Below are 27,105 nucleotides of genomic sequence, written 5' to 3'. Positions count from 1 at the left end.
CCTAGGCCCAGCCCAACTCCACATAATGTTGGGTCGAGTTGGGCCGGGTTGGCCCTCATAGTCGGGTTAAATAGGGTTCGGGCTCAGGGCGGATTCAGATCGTAAAGGCTAAACTTACACCCCTAGTGGTGGTGGTATATATATATATATATATATAGAGAGAGAGAGAGAGAGAGAGAAAGAGGGGTTGGGCTCAACAAAAGGGCTCAACCCGAGCCCGCCCAACCTCTGGTCTGAAAATCCCAGCCCAAGCTTTCTAAATTAAATTGAAATTAGGCTTCACCAATAATAGCAACATAAGATAAAACACAATTAACAACAGTCAAATCACATTTGAGGAAGGTCGGATAGCCCTTCTCAGTCTTAGCCCTTGGTTTGCTCTCAGGGGAAAAATGAGAGCATTTTTCATTAAAATAGGGAAAGGGTAGCAAGCTTTTTCTCTCACCCCTCTCTGTGTTTACAAAGAATTCCCAATAACCCTAATAATTTCCATCACAACAACTTATAAGAAAACAAAAAGATACAAATCCAATCCATTAAATACAAGACATCAACCCCTTAACAATATAAGCAAGTATAAAAAAAGGCATCAGATCATATATCGAAATGACAGAACATTCATATATATATATATATATATATCCCACCTAAGATAGCGGGTAAAAGTTGGATGATGACCATGAAAATGTCTTCAACATCAGAAGATCCAACAGTTCTATTAATCATCAACCATTAGAGACTCATCCAAACTAATTCAACTAACTTTGTAATATTATTTCACATGCCACTCTAACCTAAGAATGTATGTCAAGTATTGAAATCATTCCTCAGTTTATACAAATGATACAGATGTATGAAGAGAGGGGCAATCTCTCCCACCCACAGTCTTATGGATTTTTTTTTTAAGGGGCAGAAGGGGGTTATAAATATGGTTTTGGAAACTGGTAGGGCCAAGAAGGGAAAAAGTTGCCCCCTCCATCCCACCTCTAACAATATATCTATAGGGTAATTTACAGCGCCACCCCCTAGAGAATGCCACAATTATAAGATCATCCTCTCTATTTCACCAAATTAGACTCAAACCCCCTCCTGTCAGTCACTGTTAAGGAATGTTATGAAATGACATTCTGACCCTTATGAGTATACCACTAATAAATTACCCAATTTCATTATCCAAAAAATACCCCTCTTTACCTTTTTATCATTTCACTCTCCTTATGTCCTTCTCTCCTTCTTTCCATACCTGTGAGTCTGTGACTAAGGGTTTAGACGAGTTCCATCCGATTGAGGCACATCTATGGAATGAAATTCATGGTCAGCCATTAATACCTTAGAAAAAAAATCAGAGATTCGCAGCTTCACCCCAAATGAGGAGGTACAGGGAAATGTAGAGGAGCTCACGATGGTGATGAGAATCGGAGTGGCCGATCGATGTTGGTAGCAATTTCTTTGTGACCAAACCACAGGTGACAACAAAAGTTGTGCTATTGTAGTTTTCTGGACACCTGGTTCAGCTGAGGTTTTACTTAATGTGCTGGGTTCTCGGGCGGTTGGTTCTGGTAGTTTGAAGGAAATGATTTCAGAAGGTCTTAGAGGAGCTAGCTATAAGTTATATAAGAGAATCTGCAAATTAGGTTTATGGGAATCAAATTTAGCTTAATCATTGGATAGAGCCTTGGAAGAGCCTATCCCTGATGTATTGGGAGCCAATTCCACAAAAGATTTTTCAGAGATATACTGGAGCAATGATTCTGTGATTAAACTTGAAGATTTTTCATATTTATGAAAGGCATAAAAAAGTTATGATGCTGATTAAAGAGTTCAGGTAGCAGAACATCTTTGCGGCTACAGATCGGCAGAGGCTGCTGGGGAGGAGAAGAGGGTCGCAGGAAGCAGAAGAAGAGGAGAAAAAGGACAGGGAGCTCAGCTACGACCTTGCTCAGTAGGGCCTGTTGCCTGTGGCTTGTGGGTGAATGGTGCAAGCCATTTTTCGCCTCGCGGCCTGCAACCAATTTCATTTCGAAGAAAAGATGATGGATGAGATCATCTAGATGCAGATCAATGACAATCCAGTGCCTTCTAAGAATCGCCGGTGTAAGATACCAGATATCAATCGCCAAGGAAATTGATATCGAAGGTTTGATTGCCATTTCGGTGGGGTTCCCAATTGATTCACTCACCGAAGAGAAAATCAAATCCAACGGTGTGTCGACGCTTTGCGAAGTAAGAAATGGAATCCAGTGTGAGCAAGATGACAAGTTTTGTCGCCTAATAAAAGAAATAGAAATTATTATAAGGGTATTTTAGGTACTTCATATTTAATAAGGGCATTTTGATATTTAAAATAAAATATAATTGTTGCCATCAACATATATGGTATATTCCTTAACAGTGACTGAGGGTAGGAGATCTGAGTCTAATTTGGTGAAACAGAGGGTGTGCTCTTATAATTGTGACATTCTCCAGGGGGTGGTGCTGTAAATTACCCTATATCTATATGTGTACATGACGTGACGTCACTATTTGTAGGTTCTAGTGGGGATTACTATTTCCTTCTAATGGCCCTTTCTAAATCGAGGCATATGAAGGATAGGACATAGTATACATCTTCATTACAAAAAAATGTGATATGAGTCTTTTGACATAGAAAACTAGGTGGTGCAAGTTTTGCCTCATTTCTCGAGTCTATCATCCTAGCTTGTTATGAGTCTGAATAGAACTTAGGTTGAGATATTTCAGTTTTAAGGGTGGATTAGGACTGGAAATTTTAGACCCTAAGTCAAGGTTGGGCTTAGATTGAGCCCAACTCTGTTCATTCTTCTTCCTTCTCTCCAATGATGGCTTCTTATCGCCTTTGCATCTCTATTCCCGCTCCCCATGGTTAAGGCTTGCCCAAGGCAGTCCTAACTCAAGGCCAGGGTTGGATTTTTTAGGCCATAGGTTAGGCCAGACCCGGCCCTAAGATCAACTAAAGGGACTCAATATTGAGATGGGTTCAAAAAAGTGGCCTTATGGTAGCCTTATTAAAAATCTGAGACGGAAAACCTATCAATCTAACGTAATAGGTAATACTAGGGAATGATGTCAAATAAGAGAACGTGCGAGAGCATCTTCAGCACATGAGATGGGGGTGAACAAATTAGGTTCACGTACGAGAACATTCTCGTACATCTCTGATCTGTGGATTTAGAATATATTAAATGAAGAGAGAGAAAATTGATTTTAAATCCACAAAACAGGATCGTTATTTTCATACATTCTCGTACGTAAACCTGATCAGTCCTCCAGATGGCGACAACCTGCTATGCGTTTGCCAATGTCTGATCTTCCACTCAGTAAGAAAGAAAAATAAATTACAAGTTACTTGACGGTTGATGATGGTATGTTGCAAGACGGTTACAAGTAACTACCGCGTTTCCGCACTTCCACCCACAATAGCTCCCCATTTCTTCCACTTTAAGTGTAAAGTATGAGAGACTCGGTAGCCAGTGATCAGGTAAGGTGGCAATGGATTCATGCAGATGCGTTCAAGAAAACGTGCCAAGTGTCTCGTCACTACAACGTGTCACGCCCTTAAAGGGATCACTTCTCCATCTTCATCCATCTCTCCCATAAAACTAGCTCTTAAATGAAATCTTCTGAAACCTCATCCCATCATGAAGTAATATTAGCCTCAACGACTGTATATATCCCTCCCAAGAAAAGATACGAAGAAAGAAGTAAAGAAGGAAGAAAAGAAGTGAAGATGTACAGGAAGCATCTTTCCTCCATTGCCAACGAGGTCCTCCAGAGATGTGCAGAGTACGTTCCTTTCTCCTTTTCCTAACTCCTTCTCTGTCACTTACTTGCATACATTGTGGCTGTGCTTCTTAACTAATCTGGAAGGTCCGTGTTCTGTCGGGGAAGGGGTTGGGTGAGGCTCAATTGTTGACAGAAACCCAATCGTGCAGCGGAATGGATCGAATTGAGATTTAGAATCTCTTCGTCACCCTTATGGGAAGAAGCTATTTTGTACGTTGGATTAGAATATACTTGAAACCATAGCTCCCACCCAGACCAACCCAACGGTTATACTTATGTGGGTCTCACCGCTGTTCACACTACTACACTACGCACCATGGGCACGGTGGAACCGTATGTTCTCCTTCCTGATCTCTTTTAGCCAGAGAAGGGAAAGTAATGTCACTTTGGTGTGCGTTTATGGGACAAAGTGGGGGGAAGTTGTGGTCCGGATGGACCGGGATCCTCTCCAGTGCGCATACGATGGCCGGGTGCTGCCAGTCATAGGATGCGCTCTGGGCACGCTGGAGAGGATCCTCTTCCAGTTGGTGATAGCCGGATGGGGAGTTGGTTGATCTGACAACCTTATTGTTAACGAGAAGATTTTAGGTAAATATGTTTGTTTGGAGGAACTTGTTTTTGTTTTTCTTGGGTGAATGAAGAATATAAGGGTTGTTTGATAAAGTTTCGCCGTTTTTGTTTCAAGAAACGGCAGAAACATAAATTTCCGTTTCTAGAAACTGAAACGAAATTGAAGGTGTTTGATAAGTCATGATTATGGAAGTCGATAGTAATCAACGAAAAAATAGACACGAGTCGTTTTCAGAAACATCTACTTGTTTCTCCTGGGTTGTTTCTTGAACCATAAATAGGTAAAAAATTCAATTTCTATTTTTGAAAACAAGTGAAACGAAACGGTTTTATCAAATGCTTTTTGTTTCGTTTAACTGCAAAAACGTATTTCTTGAAACGTTATCAAACAGGCCCTAAATGAATCAAAAACTGAAGAGGAAACAAAAAGACAGAGACTGCCCAACTAGCTAGACCCTCGGGCCTACCTGGGACAACCTAGCCCAGAGGGGGGGCCAAGCAATAGGCTGGCCAAAAGGATCCCACTCCTTTTACCCCTTATTCATAGGATTCGGCTTTTCTCCTTAGCGCCTATCGCCCAGGTCTTGCCCATAGCTATCTGGACAAGCACCGTGTGGCGAGGCGATGATCCAACGGTTCTTGGTGTCTCATTCTTCGAGCCTTTGTCAACGTCTCATTGTTCACATCTTTCTCAAACCGTTGAATCATTGTCTCGCCATGTGTCGCTTGCCTAGGTAGTTATGGGCCGACCTGGGCAATGGGCGCTAAGGAGAGGAGCCTGATCCTTATCCACAACTTCTTTTAAATAGGATCTTCTTGCGCCAGTGCACCCCACATGCATCTCAAGCGTTGCCCAGTTGTCGGATGCGTGTTGGATGCAATGGCACACTGAAGGATTCGGGTCCAACTTCTTCTGCTTAAAAAAAAAAAAAAACCCCAATCACTTGGGCCTACCGGCCCTACTCCTTGTGCTAGATCATATGATTTTCTAGACAAATTTGTCTTGTGGAATTGTGACGTGAAATTTTTGTTTTTGTTTTGTTTTGCAAGTGTGATGTGAAAACTTTGGCAATTGGATATGTGAGAAATGGTTTGGATTAATCCCAAGTAAAATTCCATATTCAAATTTAAGCATTCACCTTTAATGATATACCCTACAATTGTGTATGCCATTCATGTCCAGTTGGTGGTCCACTTGTACTTTCTTGGTAGGTCTTAGTTTTGCCTTTTTTTTTGTCCATTTGGACTGGAGCGAGAGCCTTATTTGACATTGCCACATATGTTTTTTTCCAAAAAATCATGTGGATAATGTCATTTAGAAGAAAGCGACTCTAATTTTTATTGGCAGTCGGGCTTGTGGTCTGCTAGATCTTAGGATGTTAGGCAGTCAGCAGATTAGTAAGGGTCAAAATTTTGTATACCAATATGGTATTTATTTATTTATTTTTTATTATTATTATTATTTTGGATGAACAAAAAGTATAATAAAAAACAACGAAGAAAGCAAAACACAAGCTACCCAGGCTAGCCAAGGAGAAAACCCAGAACAAGATCAAACAAAAAAACGAGACTAAACCCTAGAGAGGGGAGGGAAGCAAAACCACAAAGCTAAATTGGGATACATATAAAATTAGGGAGGGGGGCAAAACAAACAACCAAACAGGGATACAACAAAAACCTAGGGGGGAATAAGAGGTAGGTTCCAAGAATAGGAAAAATGTTCAGATCTGTTAGGCTTGGTGTGTCAATCGATTGCGATCGGGTTCGGACTGGCTTGACCGATTTCAAGCTTTGCACTGTGAATGCCCGTTTAGCTAAACGGGCTTAGCTTTAGTGGGCATGGTACGATTTATAATCGGGTTAGTCGATCTCAGGCTATAATTGGGTTGACATAATTGGGCCTTAACGGGGCCTTAGCCGGGATATGGACATGTTTTAACTCTAAATGAGCATTGACCAAGCTCTATACGGGCCTTCCCCAATCCAAACCTTACTTCCCACTTCAAACCCTCAGCAACCTCTTTACACAAACCATTTCCCATCATGAAATACTAGAACCTCATAAACCCAAATTTAGACAGTCAAAACTAAACAAATATGATTATATTCCATGGCCTTTTCCAGTTTGGGGTTTGGGGTTTGGGGTTTGGGGTTTGGGGTTTGGGGCTGGAAGCTCAAAAGACAAATGAAGAAGAAGAAGAAAGAACAAAGGGAAATGTACTGTAGTACTTATTTACTCAGTTGGGATTTTATAATTGAGATGAGGTAACGGAAGGTAAACCAAATCAACAAATAATTAAAGGGCAAGGTAGAGGAGGTATATGCGGAAATTCAAAAGGAAGTTATCCATGAAGTCCTCCTGGCCGACAAATCCACCTCTTTTTTTCCCCTTGCCAGTTGCTCTTCCTCGGATGGTTGCAGCAGCATTTTTATAACATTTTTATTTGGCTAAATTGCAACCTGGAATATGAGCAGGTCCCTAATGTTTGGAACAGAAAGGAAGTTGCAGAGGAAACTAGCAAGAGAAAACAGAGAATGGGGTAGTGGGATTTTAAGTGGTATTAAAGGGATCAGGCTAGGTAGAGCTTAAAGGAGTCGGCTCAAGTTAGGTGCCCCTAGGGCTAGGTGATTGCACTGTGTACTACTTGTTTATAAACGTGTCGGGCTTGAGCCCATCAAGCCTGATTAATAGGCTCAAGGCTGACACGTTTATTAATGGGCTGGTCTAGGTCGAGCCTGTCAATGCATGCCTGGAATTGACAGCCCTAATTGGAATCATGGAAAATAGCACAATTGTGAAGGATTTTATATCTGATCTTGAAGGTGATGGCCTCTCCAATCTTCTCAATGGAAAGCGAGGGGGAAAGCCATTTTTTTTGTTCCTTGCCCACCAAATGTGATGAATCACTTGGTTCCAAAAGCACCAAATGTGCTCATTTTGCTGCAACTAGTAATTGTGATGAAATCCCCATGAGGGGGCAGTTGAGGAATTGACAGCAAGAGTGTTATCCTCCTTAATCTTAGTTTTTAAAATAGCACAAAAGCAGAAATGTTGGGAGTCATAGACGACTCGTAAGTCCTAACTTCAGCTTGTTTGGCGGGATTATTCAATCCACGGACATTCCAACAAAAGAACAAACCCATTAACCTCAAGAGTGAAAAGGAAAAACAAAAGGAGACCAAAAGGTATACAAGCAAATAAAAACCATTGATCCCCTTTTATCCTCTTGGACCCAGCAGCTTTTCCTCTTAAGGGAAGCTCTGCCATTTTCTTTTTTCCATTTCCTTAGGGGGGTGGGGTAGGAGTGTAGGACCTCTCCCAAATAGGGCAAGGAGGGCAGGGGCTCTTCCAGTGAGGGGGGGAGAGACGGGATTTACCACAGGGAGGGGGCGGTGGCTCCCTTGTGTTTCCAAGAATAAGGGTTGGAAATTACAAATTCTAACCGGCCTATGTTGAGTGGAAGAGGTAGATTCCAATGGAGGGGGGGAAGCAGAAGACCATGAAGCTTGAGCATTGGATCTAGAGACCACCAGAACAGGGTACATGGGGAGTGTGTTTGTGTAGGCATCTTATCAAGTTTGAACTAACAAGAGTTACCATGTGACAGTATAAAATTTTAAACATTTATTACACTTAAAAAAATAAATGGTGACTAAAAATACAAGGAAAGATGCTTAATACATAAGGGGGTAGAGGGTTTTCTACTATATGGCTGGATTTGTCAAATCATCTTCCAATGTTGCAAATAAGGTAGTTAGGGAAGAGAGGCCTCCATAGACAGATTTGAAACCTTAGGCTATGTTTGGTTATAAGGGGAATAAAAGGGAAGGGAAGTGAAATTTTCATACTTAAAAGAGAAATATATGTAATCATTACCCATGTGACTTTAACATTAACTTCAAATCTTTCCATATTTGGTTATAAAATTTCACTTTACTTTGCATCCAAAACCCTTTGCTATAATATGTAAAATAAAAATTACATGTAAAATACATTATTACTAAATATGGTTAAAAAATGAAGTAGTTTATACAATCATATGGGTAATGACTATAAACATTTCCTTTTAAAATATGAAAATTTCACTTCCCTTCCCTTTAAATTTTCATTGCAACCAAACGGAGCCTTACCATTTTTATTTCCCAACCCTTATTTGGTTACAGTTGCGATGCCCATGACACATTTTCCAGGTGATGGTAGAAAAATCTGAGTTAGCAGATCCTCTCCAATTCGGAGGTCAAGGGAGATAGATGAGAATAGAAAATGAATCGTGAAAGATAGCTTGACCAGTGGGAGAACGAAAATTTCATCCTTCCGATGTCTTAGTCATGTCCACACAGAGTTCACTCCATGTTATCCTTAGTAACTTGCACTTGGCAGGTTGTTGGGGTTCAAATTTATATCATTATTTATAAACATTGAAAATTCCTGACCATCAAATTTATGTACATACAGTTGAGATAGTTAAACCATCAAATTTGACAGTTAACCTATAAAAAGTCTCAATCTATCCAGCTGTTTGCATGTCAAACTGTATGTATATAACTGGAGCTTAGCAGGTGTGAATGAACCCTTCTTTCAAAAGGTCCAAGTAAATATAGGTACAGGGAGGGATATCATGATTAAAAATCATGAGGGGAGCAACATTATGGGACAGAGACTCAATCCAAATCACATTTATCCAGAGAAAGTGCAGTCATCCAAGGAAATCAATACTAACCACCTAGTAACCTTAGGGAAGAATTTGCTGGGCTTTCACCTCTCCAAGAAGTTGTATAAGTTACTCTACATATTGAACAAACTGCACATACAAAGAATGTGTACCCCATCCTTGGTTCTGCAAGCCTCTCCTAGAACAGCTAGAACTCCTGTTTCTTCTTTTGCGTGAAAAGGTGCCCACTAGTTATTGGGGACTATTTGCTTATCACTTTTCTACAAGACAATGTTCTTACCATGGCACAAAAGTGAAAACCATTGGCTGGATTTTCAACTGATTGATTCCAGGTGGTTCTACAGGAAAATGGGCATGAAATTATGTTTCATAAAACAATCAGGCCTAATCCCAACTAAATGCCATGCAAATCCTGTTTAGCTATTCAATTATATTTAAATCCTATTTCTTATTCAATGATCTGGTTTCAGATCATTGATATTGTTACTAGAATAGCAACACAATGGCATGTTGAAATTTAGTACTTAAATGGATCATGATAATGGTAGTGTTCATAACTAACAATAAAATTTTGCAGGACTCTAAATGCTTCCGTAGAAGGTCTAGTAGAAGAGTTCGAAGTGGGATGGAAGTTAGAAACAAATGATTATTCAAGAAAATTGGTGGAATTTTGCAGCTCAAAGGCTCTTAGTAACATTTGTTGTAATTTAGAAAAAAATATTGAGGATGGGTTGTTCAGCCGGGTCACCTTTGATATGATGCTTGCTTGGGAGAGACCTACCTCAGCAGATGAAGAATCATACTCGGTTCATATTCTCTCCTCTTCTATTTTATAAGTTTAGGGAGACTATATTGTTCTATTCTTGTGAACAGAAGTTTGCAATTCTTGTTAGTCCAAAAAATTGGTACCCTCTGCATTTACGGTGCATTCATATAGATCCTTAACTAACTTCTTAAGTAACAGAGAGAAAAGCAAGTCTTTACTGCAAAATGACCACACAAAAAAAATCCTTGCAGGAGTGTGTGGCCAAGGAGACAGAAGATAAGAAGGTAGTACCAGAAGGGAGTCAACAGGATGATGATATACCTCTTTTCTACTCTGATATCATGCCACTGCTTGTAAGTTCATTTTCTCTTGCTATGTGTATTATGTAAAATTATATTTCTTCTAATAAAACACTGATGAAATCTAGGCATTGCAACATTGTCTTTTACTAATAACTAGAATGTGAGAGTGACACTGAAAGTATCTGAAATGGACCACAATTATTTTGCATTTGCATTTGATGATGGTTGGTGATTCCTAGAACGATTTCTCTGTTAAAAAGCTTCAGTGCAGAATTTTAATTGCTTTTAAACCGAGTTGTGTTGGGTTTGGAAATCTTCTATTTTTTATTATTTTATCTTTTTCGGTAGGTGAGCAATGAACCAAGCATTGGGGAAGATTCTTTTGTGTGGCTGGGTTCCTTGGTTCCTTTAGTCGTCGATGTTGCCAATGGGAGATTTACTTTTGAAGCACTAACAGCATCTACAGCGAACCAGCTCCACTATCCTGCTTATGATAGATTCATAACAGAAGTCCACAAGTAAGTTATTTCCTCATGTGGCTTATATGCATGTTCTAGTTTTCTTCTAAAGCTCTTATGTACATTTGATTTTTTTAAGGCTCTTCTATACACTATTCAGTGGCATTCATAGTGTTCAGTGCTCTCTCAGCTGTAAGAGCTTAAATATTTGATTGGTCTTTCTTTAATCTCCCTCCCTTTTTTGCAGTGGGTGAGTCGGCTAAATGTTGGACTTAAATATTTGGGAAAAGGGAGGGGGGGGGGGGGGTAATCTAATAGAAACATTATTTTTTTTCCCCCCCCCCCCTTCATTTTGTGTTTGTACTCAAATTCCCATGGTTACATTACTGAAAAATAAGATGGCACAACAATGAAACACACCTGAGGGACAAGCTGGGGGTTCATCACAGGTACAAGTAGTGGCCCTTCGGCAAACAACTGGGTGGATCAATGATGACAGAAATCTGCCAGTATGCATAAAGAGCCTTGTACATGCCTTAGGAATAAATTTTTAGGGTAATTTGAATTTAAGGTGCACACACACAAAGGGGGGGGGGGGGGGACTGTCAATCCTTGCAATGATAAAATATTGAAGATCAGGACTGATCGTGATTTTTACCCTTCCCAAGACACTATGAGAGGACGACTTATATTGGGTAATGGATATTTGTTTTGGGTGGTGGGGGTTATATGCAGAGAGGACAACCTCTTATCAAACAACATTAAATTCTTACCCGGGATAATTTCATTTTGTAGGTGCAACAAGTATTTGCAAAAACAAACAATACCAAAGGGTGTATACTTCAGAGATGATGAGTTTATATTCCATGTAGATGGAACTGCAACAACACAAAGAGTTATACGCCACATTGGAGGAGCAAGTTGGCCTGGTTGTATTGACACTTATTCAATCAGTCCACTGATTTAATGAAAGTTTGTCTGATATATATTTGTGTTCCTTATATTATCCTAACTGAAGTTGTTTTCTTCTAGGTAGACTGACCTTAACAAATTATGCTCTTTACTTTGAGGCATCGGGAGCTGTATCTTATGAAGATGCACTCGGGATTGACCTGTCAAAGGACGTTGATCACAGTGTGAGACCAGCTTCCACAGGACCTTGGGGTGCTCCGCTCTTCGACAAGGCTATAATTTATGAGTCCTCCCAATTGTAAGAACAACTGAAAAATCATGGCCTATATGTAATGCCTTAATTATGATCTCCTCACTAAATTTGTTCCCTTAAGCCCCTTCTTGTTTCTAGAGAACTTTATAGGTATTGAATTCAACCTAATCAAGAGGGAAAGCATGCCAATACATGCTGCTTTGGTGTTAAAACCAGTTCCCCAGAGCCCTCTGTACAAGAGGGCCGAGTGGATGACTCAATTATTTTCTTATCCTCCTATGGGGCTTCCCTGGCAGGATGTAAATATGGTTAACCAAAAATATGGTCTACTATATCCATATAAGTTATGATGGGAACCTTGTTCTGCCACATGGCAAGTTGAATGGGGTTAAAATTTTGTGGACGGGTAAACCTCAAGGTCTCACTTCCCACATGTCAATTATTCATTACTATGGAGAGTGCATTGACATAGAGGGCACGTTGATATATCAGAGGATATATCAGTGAATTTGGGTATGAAATGCTGGCTAATACCGATTAGTCTCTAGCTATCCAAAAGTTGGCATTGCTTGATCATCCATCCTTGTGTGCCCATCTACAGATTCCTTAGATGGGTTGCTGTCCATAAGACCTTTTGCCAAAATAGTTATTAGAGATGCTCCTTTTTTTAATATGCTAGAACTCTTCTAGCTTAATTCTAATTTTCCTTGTTAATTGTGCAGGCAAGACAGTGTGGTGTTGGAGTTCCCAGAGATGACAAGCTCTACTAGACGTGACCTCTGGTTTGCGTTGATAAAGGAAGTTATCTTACTCCATCAGTTCTTACTGAAACAAAAGATTGAATCTCAAATACAGGCATGGGAGATGCATGCAAGAACAATATTAGGGATTTTCAGGCTCCATGCAGCTAGAGAGATGCTAAGGCTATCACCCCCTGTTCCAACCAGCTTCTTAATATTTTCCTTGTTTGATGAGTTACCCAAGGGAGACTATGTGTTGGAAGAGCTAGCCAATAGCCTGAAGCAGGTCAATAGCATCCACCCATGCAGTCCAAGCTCTATTCTCGGGCAATTGAACATGTCAGATGCCCGGGTCTCAAGTACAGAGGTTAAAGAGGGGGTTGAAGAAAGCATTAATCACCAAAGTGATACTCTTGCATCATTAGATTCCGCAATTAATCAAGTAAGAGAGGAGGCAAAAGAAGTCAGTATTGCAAAGTCTACTGTTGAAGGGTTGAAAGAGGAAGGAATCAGTGATAGTTTCCTAGTTCTAATGGTAAGGATGCACATGCATATCACGGTGTGTTTAGGATCTTAAAGGCCTTGTAAATAATTGCTTTCAGTTAAATATTTTAGTTGGTGACAGGCGTCGACATTTTTCCCAGATCTGTTCTTTAGGATTTGAAAAAAGTTATGTATATTTTGCAAAACTTTTGGAGTGAATACTATTAAAACAAATTACTTAGTTTTTCTTCTGGCTGGTTTCTAACAATGTGACATAGCAGTAATGTGGTGAGGTCTCAGTACCTCAGTGATGTAGAGGTAATTCTGTAGTAGATCTAGTCAATGATAGTGATGGGAGCAAATTTAAGTTAGCAAGTCATACAGTTTGATGCTTCAAATTTTATTTAATCAAGCTAATGAGTATTTCACTTGATTTTGTTGTGTAGGAGCTGTTAAGGCCACTTCAAAGCATGTTATTGCAGTGTCAAGGAGTCCTCAGATGGGAAAGACCACTAGTTACCCTCTTTGTACTTTCTGCAACTCTCATAGTCATCTACAAGTAAGTATAATTTTGTTTTTATGGTCAAATACAACTAAGTCTGCTGTTGAGTTGATAATAATAAAGCTTATTGTTTATTTATTCAATTAGCTTGTCAAATCATATAAACAAACAATTAACAGTGTACTTGGCAACACAGGGAATGGATAGGTAAGGTGATTGCTGCATCCTTGTTATGGGCCGCGGGCAAAATGATTAAGGAAAGACAAGGGAGAAGAGGAGATGAATGCGCCAAGATTGTGGTTTACACTGGCTCTGACCAGACAACTATGCAGACCATTGTGTCAGCACAACATGGATTAAAAACTGTTCAGGCCATGGTACAAAACACAAACATCTCAATATTGAAGATTAGATCCATGTTACTCTCAAGGTCTTCTAAGGTACTTAATGCCTTTCCTCACTCAAACAAAATTATCTTATATAGAGACATGACACACATTGCTAGTATCTCCACTTTCAATGTTATCTTAAAGTTTTAGTTCTGTAATTGATTTTTGATGTTGCAGCACACCAATCAAGTGATGATGGTGATGATTGGATTAGCAATCTTGTTAGCAGTGATTCCATTCAAGGTATTTCTCATCGTCCCGATGTTATACTGTTTCATTATGAATTCAAAGATGGGAAAGTACCTTTCGGGTGACCAAAGTAACAGGCGACTGAAGGAGCGGTGGGATTCAATTCCAATTGTTCCTGTGGAAGTTGTAGACAAGACAGATTAGATCTTCCATTTATCCAGGTGAATTGAGTAGATTCAGAGCTGTTTTAGCTTCTTTCATGGCCATTATGTTCTTCCTTCTTTTTGTCTGTACTGTAAACACAGATCCCAGATTTTTGCTGGGAAACAGGTTTCTATATTGTGGTTGCAGCCTTATGGTACCAGAATAGCTACATGGGCTAAGGTCCAGGCACAAACCTTACAGGAGTCTCACATGTGTGGTTTATGATGCAACCAAAATCATGTTTGGTTATTGAATGTAGTTTTACCTCACTACTTTTCTCTTCATCTTTCAAGAATTCAGGGTAGGGGATTAGAAAAAACCAAACAACTAGAGCATTTTTGTGGTGAATAACTTCTTATTGTATGGTAAGCCAATAGTGGGTAAATTGACACGGCGCTCCGGGGTCTGTGGATGGCCGTAATGTATGTCAGCCTAAACCCCCGTTTTGTGGAAAGGTTGTTTTCTGATTTGAACCCATGATCGCTAGGATGCAATTAGAAGAACTTTATGCCCTCTAGGTAAAGGAGATGGAAAGCAATTAAATAAAAATGCAAGTGGAGTCAAATGATGTACAATGGTTTGGTCCTTTTGGCCTTGCTGCATCCAGTATCAATAATTCATCACTATTGGGTTTCTACTAGGGGTGTGTTTGGTCCAATGTTTAGGTATGAATGTTACAATTCGGTGGTCAAGCGGTCAAAGCAGTTTCTTGAGGTTTTTGGAGTAAAGCTACGTCGTTTTCGTCTGTTGAACCTCATACATGTGAGAGAGTCTGTGCATTGGGTATTGGTTTTCGATGGATTTTGGTTTTATTTTGATTTGGTTTCGATTTATTTTGATTTTTAATGTTATCGTTTTATTTGGTTTTGGTTTCAATTTATTTTGGTTTTTTAATATTGAGTTAATATTAATTTAAATCGGTTTTATTATCAGGTTTGAACTGAAATATTACTTTTATAATCTATAGTGATAAAAGATTTGACGAAAATACTCTAGATATATGACTAAATCATGATTTATCATTGTAAGGGAAAGATAACTAATATTGAAATTAATAGATAATTAATTATTAAGAAGATAATTAAAATTGAATGTACAAAATGAATCGTATTATCCAGTCATCAATTTAACTATTCAACTAATTTTATATAATGAACAAGGAGATTAGTGGAAGCATTATTACAATTAAAAATTAACTTTTTTTATTTATATCCTCATATTTATTGATTTGTAATAATTTTTCTTAAAAAAATATTCTCAATCAATTCACCTATTTATAATTTTATTATCATTTTTTTTTGTCAATTTTTATTTGCTATGGTTATTAGTCAGTGCGGTTTAGATTAGTTTTCGGTTGATCTCAACATATTTTAGTCTAAAATCAATCCAATAAAGATTGGTTTAGCTTGATTTGAATTTTTCCATTAATTTAAGTCAGATTTATCAATTCAGCTTAGGTTTTGACATCCCAACCACAACCCTCAGCTCCTGGATTCCTTCGCCCGTGACTGGAGGTTGACTTACGATTCTGTGGGGGTTGGGTTGTCTTTTGAGTCCTTCCTTGATATATACTCCAATTTTTCAGTTTTTTTTTTCAAACGAGTGACTTGGCATATTCATTTGGTCAATTTGACTTCTACATTCATTTGGTCAGCCATTTTATATGAACTAGTCAAGTCCAGACAAGTCTCCGTTCTGGGAGGATTTTTTCTTAATCCAACTTGGACATTTTAACCACTTAATTGATTAATGTTTGAAGGTCAATTAATTAGTGGATTTTTTTTTTTACTAAAAGAAAAAAAACCTAGTGAAAATCATTATATAAAAAAGGGAGGGTTCCTTAAAAGGTAGTGTGGATTCTGCACCAGTATAGGGCCCAATGGGATTGTACGCAGAAGCATTATTAATGGTGTGATTTCTGCCTTTCATGGGGGTAGGGTACATGGTTATTTCGTCCTCCCAAGTGTCTGGACAATGGACTATACTGATATTTTTTTTTCTCCATTAAAAAAAGAAAATAGAAGAGAAATTTACCACGCCACCCCCTGGAGAATGCCACAATTATAAGATCACCCCCTCTGTTTCATCAAATTATACTCAGACCCCCTACCGTCAGTCACTGTTAAGGAATATCTTATATGCTGATGTCAATAATTATGTTTCTATTTTAAATACCAAAAATGCCTTTATTAATATGAAGTACCTAAAATACCCTTGCAATAAGTTACTATTTCTTTCACCAAATCAATAGATTTGCTCCCCATTCCAAGACCTAATTTACCGTTCTCCCAAATCGTGGGTTTTGGACCACTGGCTATTGTTCAGAGCAGAGATGGTGGCATCGGTGACGGACGGCGACCAGTAGGACCTCGTGGCAATCAGGCAAAACCCCTCAAGCCTGCCAATCGTGTGTTTCTTCTCTCTCCAGTTGATCAAGTTCTAGCTAACACTACTCTGGCTCCTAATAATGATCTCTCCAATTGATCAAGTTCAGGCAACTTATTTACATTTCTTCTTTGCAGGCGGCAACTGCTACTACGCAACCAGAGCTCATTCTAATCGTCGAAGTTGCAAATTTACTTTTCGGACTGAAGAAGTTCTCCCAGGTTGGGCGAAGTATTGGGAAAACAGTTAAGAGAAGGTTTGTTTCTTTTATTTGGTTTTTAATTGTTTGGTTGATCTATGTTTAGTGATTTTGAATTAGTCTGTTTTGTTACACTTGGGTATACTGATGCAAACCACCATCCATATACCTTAGGAAATAAGGTTTAAGCATTTGCTGAAATTGAGCAGGAATAGGGTGAACTGTTGTGCAAAGTATGGAAGAATCGAAGAGTAGGCTAGTTTTTAGGTTCTGATTTATATAGAGTTCCAGGAAATATTTACGTATGGAATCTAAAGAGGAAACATTAAAAATCAGTTATTCAGTTCAAACAATAACAAAGAAGTAGTGGATCGCATAGTATGTACTGAAAAAGATCAAGCATAAAATAGGGATATGAAGGAGCCTTAGACCTGATTTATAGAAGTTCTTAATGGGATGAACAATAACAAAAAACTTGGCAGAGATGGAGTGAACAGTTGAATCTGTTTTGCAATCTTGTAAACCAGTAGCAGCAGAAACTGTAAAAGCGGCTAGAGAATAAGAAAAGTAGAGAGATAGGACAAGGAATTATGTGAGAAAATAAGGTCAAAAGCCCTTGCTTCAGATGGGTTTAAATGGAGGTTGAGGGACAAGACCAGAGGTAGGAGGAAGAAGAAACTTGAAACAGATGCCATTGCCTTTCTTCTTCTGTTTTTCCTCTTAACTCTGTTATATGGATCCTTGTTAAGATAAAATAAATAAGTGAATCTCTGCTTTGTTGCGCTCATCTACTCTTTGGGGAAGGTTTGGGATATTATAGAGAGAGAGAGAGAGAGAGAGAGAGAGAGACTTGAAACAAATGCCATTGCCTTTCTTCTTCTGTTTTTCCTCTTAACTCTGTATATATGGATCCTTGTTAAGGTAAAATAAATAAGTGAATCTCTGTTTTGCTGCACTCGTCTACTCTTTGGGGTAGGTTTGGGATATTATATATATATATATATATAGAGAGAGAGAGAGAGAGAGGTGGCTTGAGTATTGTTTCGGTTGAACTGATTTCTATAAAACTAACAGAGATGAACGAAGGCCCTTTGTAGTGGCACCTCAAGCAGCAACGATTTTCAGTCCTTCGTCAGCGATGGTAGCAGACCTTATGTGCGTCTCTGTGTTTGATGTCTTGGTGAAGGTGAGTATAAGGTTTTTTTTTTTTTTTTGGTTAAATAAGGGTTAAAACATGATTTTTTTAATGGCAAGGGTATAACAATTAAAACATGAGTTTTTTAATGGCAAGGGTATAACGGTCATTTTAACTCGACACTTAACAGTGACTGATGGTAGGGGGTTTGAGTATAATTTGGTGAAACAGAGGGGGTGGTCTTATAATTGTCATTCTCCAGGGGGTGGCGCAGTAAATTTCCCAAAATAGAAACCATTACAACTTACTATATTAAAAAAAATGTATTATATAGATGTTATAACATGTAGCTTCATGGCTTTTTTTTTTTTTTTTATTTTAATATTTCTATAATTGCTATAGGGTGGTAAAAAAGGTGGGGCGGCTTGCAGGGTTTTCCAGGAAGGCGAGGAAGCAAGGGTTGGTTGAGGGGTCCACGTAGGAAGAGATGAGACTGGGTGCGGATAAGCAGTATCATGATGTGGCATGGGTGGGGTGGCGAAAAGGGTGGGACCGGATTATGGGGGAGAGCAAGAAGCAAGGGTAGGGTAGGGTGTTCATGTAGGGAAGATACTGGGCTGACGAGGGGCAGAGAGCATGGTGGTGTGGAAAATAGGGTGGGTAGGGTTGCAGGGGGTGAGGTGGTGGTTGTTACAGTCAAGGGGTGGAAGTGGAGATGGGGTCAGGGGTGGGAGTGAGATTGAGATGGGTAAACTTGAAAATATTTTCATTTTTGAGTAGGACTAACCTAATAAGGCACCCCAAACATCAATTTTCAAGGAATTGGTACCCAAACGTCCTTTTAACAACGATTGGGAACTTCAAGGTGCAATTTACCTCTTATGTGTTTGTGGCAACTAGGGATGGCATTGGGCATTTTTATTCTTACGGTTGTGCCAGCATTCTATGGTTATGTGTTTGAATGTGATCATTCAAGATTTTTGCATGAAATGTTATTGTTTATTTGTGCAACAAGTAGTTTTGATAGTTGTTATGTCGTTTTTATGCTTAAGAGGTCCTTTGTTGTTGTAATTGTGTATTATGCATTTATGATATACCAAAAATTGATGCCTACACTGGCTATATATTGGTGCGCTCAACGTGTAATGTTTCACCGTGGATAAGAAAAATGCTCGACAAGGTATCCACTTCCTAGAAGAAAAAGCATCTTGAGATAATTGTTTGAGTGGGATTGGAAGCAAATTCAGGCTCGAATGGCAATTTTGTAACATTTTATAAATATTTTAATAATAAAATATATTATTGAATATATAATTATATTTGTATATTATTTATAAAAAAAAATGTCCAATCACCAATATGTAGGGGTGCAACAGGGCCGGGTTGTTTAAAACCCTAGCCCAACAGGGTAGGGCCAGCCCTCAGAGCCAAAATTTTTGGGTTAGTACTTGTTCGGGATTAGGGCAGGCCAAGGGCGGGTTCGGGCCGTCAGGGCCAAGCTTGCACCTCCTACCAGTATGGCTTTCTAATATTAGTGATTTGATGAATTAGGGGTTTTTGCAATGGTTGTTTTCCATACTCATGTATTCATAATGTGATACTAATAAGTTGGGGGACTAAAATGTTATGAAAGTTTCTATCATTTGGGTGTAAAATGGTTGTGCCTCGCATGGATTATCCTTGTATGCAATAATTGACAAGTTATGAGATTATCCTTTTACATCACACCACTTAGCCTAATTACAATTGTTGGTTTTAAAGATCCTCCGTTATAAATATGATAATTATGAGAAACCCTACTCACTCTTATGAATTGAGAATTCATAATTGAGTGAGTTCACAAAGAGAGGAATAGAAAGTCTCTTCTCCATTAGGGTTTTGCCATTGAAGGAGCTTCTTCCATTAGGTGGTGAGTAGTACAAGTGATGCATTTATGAATCTCAAGTTAATTCTAACCCTCTTTGTTGTTTTATTGGCATATACCCTAACCCCTACAAGGAGGCGTTTCCTGATGGCCAAAGTTTTTATTTGGCATTCAACATCTTCAACACACCTTACGATTAGAATTAGGCAGCTCTGAAACATGGCTCTCCTCCACGCTCTTCAATTCTTTCAATGACCACATTCCCATTCCCATCACAAAATTCCTATTTCTCAGCATCGTACTCATCCTCCTCTAATAACCAGCATTGCTCTTCATTGCCACCACGTGTGTTACGCTTGTGATGGTGGCATGAAATAAAATCATAGAGAGGGTGGTGGTAGTTATCTCGACGATGTTTTTTGCATAGTATGTGGTAAAAGGTTGGTGGAAGTAAGTTTGACTTGGGGTCGGATCTCTACAACAAGAGACCCAAAAACATGAGGGAGGGGGGAAAGAGATGCAAAGGACTGAGGAGAGGACATAGATGAAGAGAAAGGGGAGAGATATGCAGAAAGTGGGGCATGCTGGAGATTGCAGCAGAGAGGAGAGGGGTAATCTAGGGGTTTCAAAGTCCCAAGGGAGAAAGTGAGGTAGACATTTGTTTTTCTGGAGAATCAGAAAAAGATGTTATGAGTAAGGGAGTTTGAGTCATTAAAAGGGACTAATAGAAATAATACCTTTTTATTTTATATAAAGAAATAGACGAATTATTATTGTTACAGTTGTTATTTTTTCAAACATCACAAGGTATGTATTTCTGCAACATAAACAGATGATATGTCTATTTCGACCATTGCATAGATTAGTGGTCCAGATTAGCCTAGTGTCAAATCTCATAATCTAATTTAATCGAATACCCCATTGTAATGGCATGCATCTTGCCTATGTCCATGCATGTGTGCTAATACTCTAAACAATATAGTTTAGAGGGAGAGGGAGGTAGGGAGGTGGGGAGGAGGGAGATGCAGGGTGTGGGAGCTATAGCTAGATCCATAGTCGGAGCCAGACAAGCAGAGGAGGTGGGAGGAGAGCCATAGCGATTCAATATAGTTTTCGTAAGTTTTAAATTCCTTTGTTTGCCCTTTACACATTAAATTTAAGAATGGAAAAGATAGGTAAAAATGTCATAGTGAATCGATCTATCTCACTACACATTGTATTGTTGAATATTACCAATAATAAGGGGTGTCAATTCCAAGCCCGCACTAGTAGGCCCGACCTCGCCCTACACGTTTATGGCCCGATTTGGACTGGCTCGATTAATAATTGTGTCGGGCCTAAGCCCAGCCTGTTTAGAAATAGGTAGTACATGATGCACGGGATAAGCCTGATGGGCCTCCCGACCGGCCCGATCCATTTACAAGCCCGACTCAGACTGACACGTTTAGCCGGACCGTTTATATAGGTATTTCAATTTTTTTTTTGAGATAGAATAGGGTATATATTGATATTTTTATCAATTACTGACTGTAATCAAGTGTGAGAGGAGTGAATCTAATGTACATGAACAACCCTGGTCCGTGGATATGGCATCTATTTTTTCTTTCCTCATTTAATAGATACCATATCCATAGACCAGGGTTGTTCACATACATTCACGTACGTGAAGATTCATTGAACTTGTTAAGTGTAACATCTTTTCAAAACTGTTGACCATTTAATAAAATAAATTAAAGTATCTTAAATCTAAGAAAAATAAAGGCTGTTTAAGGCCCATTTAAGGTTTTATTGGTACATTATCCTGTTTAAGGGCCGATTATAGCCCGATTAGCCCAATTAGGAGAAGCGCGATTGAAGCCTGAAACTTGATAGAGCCCGACACTACAACGGCCAAGCCCCACTCATTCCTTAAATAGGTAAGTCATGGTCCAAGGACATAGGCCGTCAGGCTCGGCTAAGCCCAATCGAGACCTGCCCGGCCTGATGGATTGACACCCCTAGCAATAATTATATGGGAAGGAAAAGTTTTGTGGAAAAAAATCATTTGCAAAGATAGAAAAGTTCTGATGTACGTCGTCAATCTAAGCCATTGGATAAAACTACTAATGTGGTGTTGGATATTAAGAGTGGTTCTTCTTTTTCTTCTTCAACATATGATTTAGGGGATGGTATTGATATTGGTATCAGCAAATACTGATACCACTCCACGAACAATGTAATAATCTTCCAAATTAGTTGGACTTTGGAAGAGGACATGTTTTTTTTTTTTAATACTAAATAAGAAGGCATGTCACTAGACGAGAAAAAGAATGGTCGGATAATTCTCCCAAGCCAACTAACCAAACAATCTATTTTGATATATTTTTAGAAAGGTTTGTACAACTATTTCACTCCCAGTCATGGATCTAGGGTATAGTATTGGTATCAATATTTCCGATATCACTTCAATATCAATCTAGATCGGATTGAATTGACATGATCGATCGGTTTTACCCTTACCTTTTTAAAATGTACAAATTTTTATCATTTTACTCTTGAAACAATATCCAATCCAGATCAGTTAATGATCAAGAATTGATTTCAATCGATCCTAATATGACTGATACAATAAAATACAATACAATACAATACAATACCTGAAACCAAGCTCCCAATCAAAGTCTGGAAGCCTTGGGCCTTAGAATGGGTTAGTGTTGGAGGGAATGGCAATCAAATGACGACCCGGAAGCATGAAAGTCTCATGCTATTTTCTTTTTCTTGGGAGGTTGTGTTAAATAAAAGTCTCATGCATAGCCGTTCCCTTGAAATTTATATCACATGTTTGACTGTCCATCCGAAATCTCACGATTTCCACGTGTCGGAAAGATGCTAGCCAACCCGATACTTTATATAGCCGTTTCCTTCCCGAATTCCGACTGTAGAATGATCGTACAAAGAGTGAGAACTGTGTGAGAAGAGACTCTCTGCTACAGAGACAGAAAAGGTTAGAAAGGCATCTAGTCATCTGTGAGTTTTCCTCAACGGCGGTAGCAGAATCCTAACCTTCGACACGTATAAACCCTACCTGCTGTTACTCTACTGTCTATTCTTCGTTGCTCAAGATTCATATTTTTCTAATCTTTATTGTTATTAAGGTCTCTCTCTGTAATGGTTTAATCGAAACCCTAGCTGAATCTTCTTCTTGATCGGTAAGCGATGGAAATTGATTCGGTACCGGAGGAGACGTTGAAACAAAAAGCTGAAACATTGAAGGCGTTGGCTACTGGTCCTTTGGCATCTTCTGTTTCGAAGCTTTCCGGTTCTTCCAGAGGTATTCCTTCAGATAAAGACTTCCATTTCTTTTGCAACTTCGACGAATTCAAAGTTCCGATGAAAGAAATCGCTGAGAAATCTGAATCGCTGTTGAAAAGTATTGGTTCATCGAGTTTTCTGTGGGGGAAAGAGATGATTTTTCCTCAAGATTCAGAAGAAGCTTATGACTGGCTGGTTAATGTTAGTGATGAGGTCATTGAAAGATGTGATGTTTCCATGGATGAATTTCACAGGATGAGGAAGAAAGAAGAGGATGGCGGGAAACGTATCAGTTCGATCATCTCTGAAGATGGGTTTCAGTTGGTTTCTGGGAAAAAGAAGAAGGCAGGTAGTAACAGTTTGGAGAATGTGAAGGGAGATGATTCGTCTCCTGTGACTTCAGTGAAGGTGGCTTCAAGGGATAAGAAGACAACAGGGGCGAGACCACGCGTGCCATTCCATATACCATCCATTGTTCGACCCCAAGACCAATATAAAATAATGGTTAACAACTCGAACCAGCCGTTTGAGCACGTTTGGTTGAAGAGGAGTGAGGATGGTAGCAGATTTATACACCCTTTGGTTAGTTTCCATTTAACTCCTTTGTCGCTAATGCATGGCATTTGTTTTTCTTAAACCACCCTTTATTCCAATTGGTGTTCTCCTGATTATGCCTGTCAGAAACCATGAATAAAGATGATCCTTGCTATAACCAATGTGTCTGTTCTGATGTGATTCTGTTATTCCATTTGTCATTCGTTCACTTTTTGTTGATTATAGTTTTCTTGAAATAATAAAAAGAAAATTGAAAAGATTTATGGTGCTTTAAAGGTAGATGCAGACTCCACCTTCATTGTACATGCTTGGACATTGAAACTATGGGTACCATACAATGTACTTGTTTAGTCATTACTAATGCAACTTCTGGAAATTATTTGCAACAATGAACAATATAAACATGCCTAGAGGCCCAGGACATCCCTGCCATGGAGTTTTTCTTACAGCGATAGCCACTATTTTTTTTCCAATTATTAACTGCTTGCCCCATTTACTTTGTTATTTTTCTTCTGCATGCTTGGTCCTCCTACTTGGCACATATCACGCTATTACATAGATATGTCTTTTAAATTCTGTCTTCTGATCTTGAGTGTGAATAGAATTATGTAGAACTTCATGAAGGACTTTCTAGTTACCTCTCAAGGATATATGATTACCTACCACTTGTTGAAACAACTGAATGATCCAACTGGAGTGTCAAAGTGCTGCTTGAGTTTGAAGAAATATGTTCTTCTTTTGACTTCACCTCCACCCCCCCCCCCCGCGCAATTTTCCAGTCTATGTGAACAATATAAAGCACAACAGTCTGTCGTCTTCCTATTGAAAGTCACTGTAATGATGGATCTGATAACAATTCGTGTAGTAACATTGTCCCCTTAAGCATCCTTTTAAATATTTTATTCTATTTTACAAATGGTCTCTGTGGCTATAATGAATTTTTTGGCTTAAGAATTGCTGACCGCTGAGTGTGTACATACATAATTACCTGGGAATTTCCTTTATTGGTCAAGGTATGACTAAATTGTTGATGGGACATGATTAAAGGTTTGTATCTTTGGTTTGATCTTTGTTTTAGTTGTTCAAATTGTGCTGGCATGCCACTGTTTTTTCTTATGCTCTCTTGTTTTCCCAGTGCTGCTTTAATATATTGTTCTTACTTTTTTCCTCGTACTCTTTCCTTGTGTCAATAGTATTTTGTTTTACTGCTTCTACTAATATTAAAATTTTAAATATTTTTTGCTATAGCTTATTGTTTGTCTACTTACTCCTTATGTTGAAATCTACAGGAGGAGCTCTCTGTGTATGATTTTGTTGATAGAAACATTGGCAATGTGGAATCAGTAAAACCGCTCCCTATAGAGAGTACCCCTTTTAAGCTCATTGAAGAAGTCAAGGATTTGAAGGAGTTGGCTGCCAAGTTGCAAAATGTGGATGAGTTTGCAGTAAATATTCATGCTTCTTTTGATTTTAGCTTACATTTTTCTTTGGATTTTGTTTTTTTCTTGGTTATTGTCTAATTGTTGCAACCTATTGCTGCCCTGATGGCTATCTAATGCTCATAAATAGTTTATTTTGTGTTGGTGTGCTAAAATATGAATGTGGTCTCTGTTGATGTTGTTGTTGTCATTTCACGATGACCAAGGACTGTTGGATGTGAAAATGGAAGAATGGAAAATAGTGTAAGAAGTGCTTTACTATACAGTGAAAATTTGAACTGCATCCATGCCATTGAATCAACTGTTGCGTGGTAAATATTTTTCGTAAAGGTCACCGAATCTGAAGGGTCCAGTAGCCTCTTAAATCCCATGGAAATGGCCACTTGTCCAAATGACAACCAGATAAAATGTTGAGATACTGTCCCATATCATGGATCTGATCTGGTTGCTGGTTTGTAATTAACTCTTGACTCTTGAGGAACTAGAGATCACTATTTTATGCACACTATGGTTGTTTCCATTTATACCAGCTTTGGGCCATGTAAGAAGCTGTGATCAAGGCTGATTTTAGTGGTTCCAACCTTGGTTGGCTTCATTTGATTGAACGGTGTTCCTTCTTATTTGGTATAATGTCAAGTTTTCTTCTCAAGTTCTCTTCACAATAAAAAACTAGTGATATTTTCTCCTCTCTCCAAACTATCTGTTGTCGAACTCTGTTTTTCTTACAATCTCAACCGTTCGTTTCTACCCTTGAAAAAATTCGCTTTTGGTGGATTGGCATATTTTATTGTTAGCCATTGAAGAATTCAAGTCTAGATTATTTTGACTCTTTCTTACACATTGTTACTTATTTTCGTATTTTTATCTAGGTTGATTTGGAGCATAATCAATATCGGTCCTTTCAAGGAATGACGTGCTTGATGCAAATTTCTACTAGAAGTGAAGACTATGTAGTTGATACACTAAAACTTCGGGTACTTATCGGTCCACACCTCAGGGAATTGTTTAAAGATCCCTTGAAGAAGAAGGTATTGTCTATTTATTTCATGTTCAATATGTCTTGATCTTAACAGTGCTGCTGTGGTGTTTGATCGTATGCTTCTCAATCAGGTTATGCATGGGGCGGATCGTGATATTGTGTGGCTTCAACGGGATTTTGGCATATATATCTGCAACTTGTTTGACACTGGACAGGTTTCACCTTGTAACCCTTGCAGATACTCTTTTTAGCCTTCTGTTTCCCGTTTACTTATCTTAGAAGATAGATAAAAGTAAGCTGTGAACTATTGGAGCTTTCTTCTCCCCCCTTGTTGATTTTCAGCTTGTTGGAAAATCCGGTACCTTTGTTTATACTGCATGTACAGTAGAATTTAAGGGATACTGGCTTATAGGTTATAGGTCAACTTTTTGTCTTGATTATTTTCCGTACTCTTAGGTCTTAAAACCTAGCCTGTAGCTGGACTTTCATTCATTTGAAGCTCTTTGTTCACATATACGATGGGTGCTGACTTATATTATTTTTCGTTCAAAATCATGTTGAACTATTTGTTGCTCCATATAGTTCTCTATCTCCAATGCTATGGTGATCCTTTTTTTTCGTTATACTACCTTTGTCTTTGCTGATTTGGTGACAGGGTTTGTAACTTTGTATCAGCTATGTCTCCTTTCTTTGTTTGTATATCTAAGATGGAATGGTGATCCTTTTGTTTTGGAGTGATTTTCATTATTGGTGTTTATTGGGTTTAGGAAACTGCTGAAATAATTGGAATGAGGCTGTCCATTATGTTTCTAATGCTTAATTTCGAGGCCAACTCCTTCTCAACTTGCCCTTTATGAACAATACTGAATGTCACATGTGGCTAATACTTCAAAGCGTTAATTTGATCTAACTTTGTATGAGTCAAGTCAAGACAGGGGCTCAGGTTTCTGAGTTTCTATGTTTGAGTCCACATGGTTATGTGAAATACTGTGTCTTCGTGCACTATCTTTTGTTTG

General features: G+C 38.7%; 2 protein-coding genes across 4 annotated transcripts in view; both read left to right on the top strand.

Moving 5' to 3' along the window:
• The first annotated feature begins 3,650 nt into the window (after positions 1-3,650).
• LOC122070203 lies at positions 3,651-14,520 on the top strand. Its single transcript, XM_042634328.1, has 10 exons — positions 3,651-3,801; positions 9,622-9,850; positions 10,062-10,163; positions 10,461-10,630; positions 11,366-11,499; positions 11,603-11,780; positions 12,458-13,010; positions 13,405-13,517; positions 13,657-13,900; positions 14,027-14,520. Exons 1-10 carry the CDS (start codon positions 3,746-3,748, stop codon positions 14,240-14,242), a joined length of 1,995 nt encoding a protein of 664 aa, XP_042490262.1. The 5' UTR covers positions 3,651-3,745; the 3' UTR covers positions 14,243-14,520.
• An 8,216-nt stretch (positions 14,521-22,736) lies between these two features.
• LOC122070206 (protein RRP6-like 2) overlaps positions 22,737-27,105 on the top strand; it is a 31,357-nt gene continuing 26,988 nt past the window's right edge. The window contains exons 1-4 of one of the 3 annotated variants that reach the window (XM_042634330.1): positions 22,737-23,698; positions 24,961-25,116; positions 25,980-26,138; positions 26,221-26,304. In XM_042634330.1, coding sequence (XP_042490264.1) covers positions 23,021-23,698; positions 24,961-25,116; positions 25,980-26,138; positions 26,221-26,304 — 1,077 coding nt within the window. In that variant the 5' untranslated portion in view covers positions 22,737-23,020. The remainder of the gene's footprint in view (positions 23,699-24,960; positions 25,117-25,979; positions 26,139-26,220; positions 26,305-27,105) is intronic. The other 2 variants (XM_042634331.1, XM_042634332.1) reach the window with 2 other exon arrangements.

This window comes from Macadamia integrifolia, unplaced genomic scaffold (assembly GCF_013358625.1).
Source record: "Macadamia integrifolia cultivar HAES 741 unplaced genomic scaffold, SCU_Mint_v3 scaffold858, whole genome shotgun sequence".
NCBI lineage: Eukaryota > Viridiplantae > Streptophyta > Magnoliopsida > Proteales > Proteaceae > Macadamia > Macadamia integrifolia.
Note: the sequence above shows the minus strand (reverse complement) of the source record. Positions and strands in the feature narration are given on the sequence as shown.

Bases quoted from the DNA above. Each gene is read 5' to 3' on its own strand.
- LOC122070203 (XM_042634328.1), top strand. From the start codon at position 3,746: ATGTACAGGAAGCATCTTTCCTCCATTGCCAACGAGGTCCTCCAGAGA. The intron at 11,781-12,457 runs GTAAGAACAACT...TTAATTGTGCAG, and splicing joins ATTTATGAGTCCTCCCAATT to GCAAGACAGTGTGGTGTTGG. The intron at 13,011-13,404 runs GTAAGGATGCAC...TTTGTTGTGTAG, and splicing joins ATAGTTTCCTAGTTCTAATG to GAGCTGTTAAGGCCACTTCA.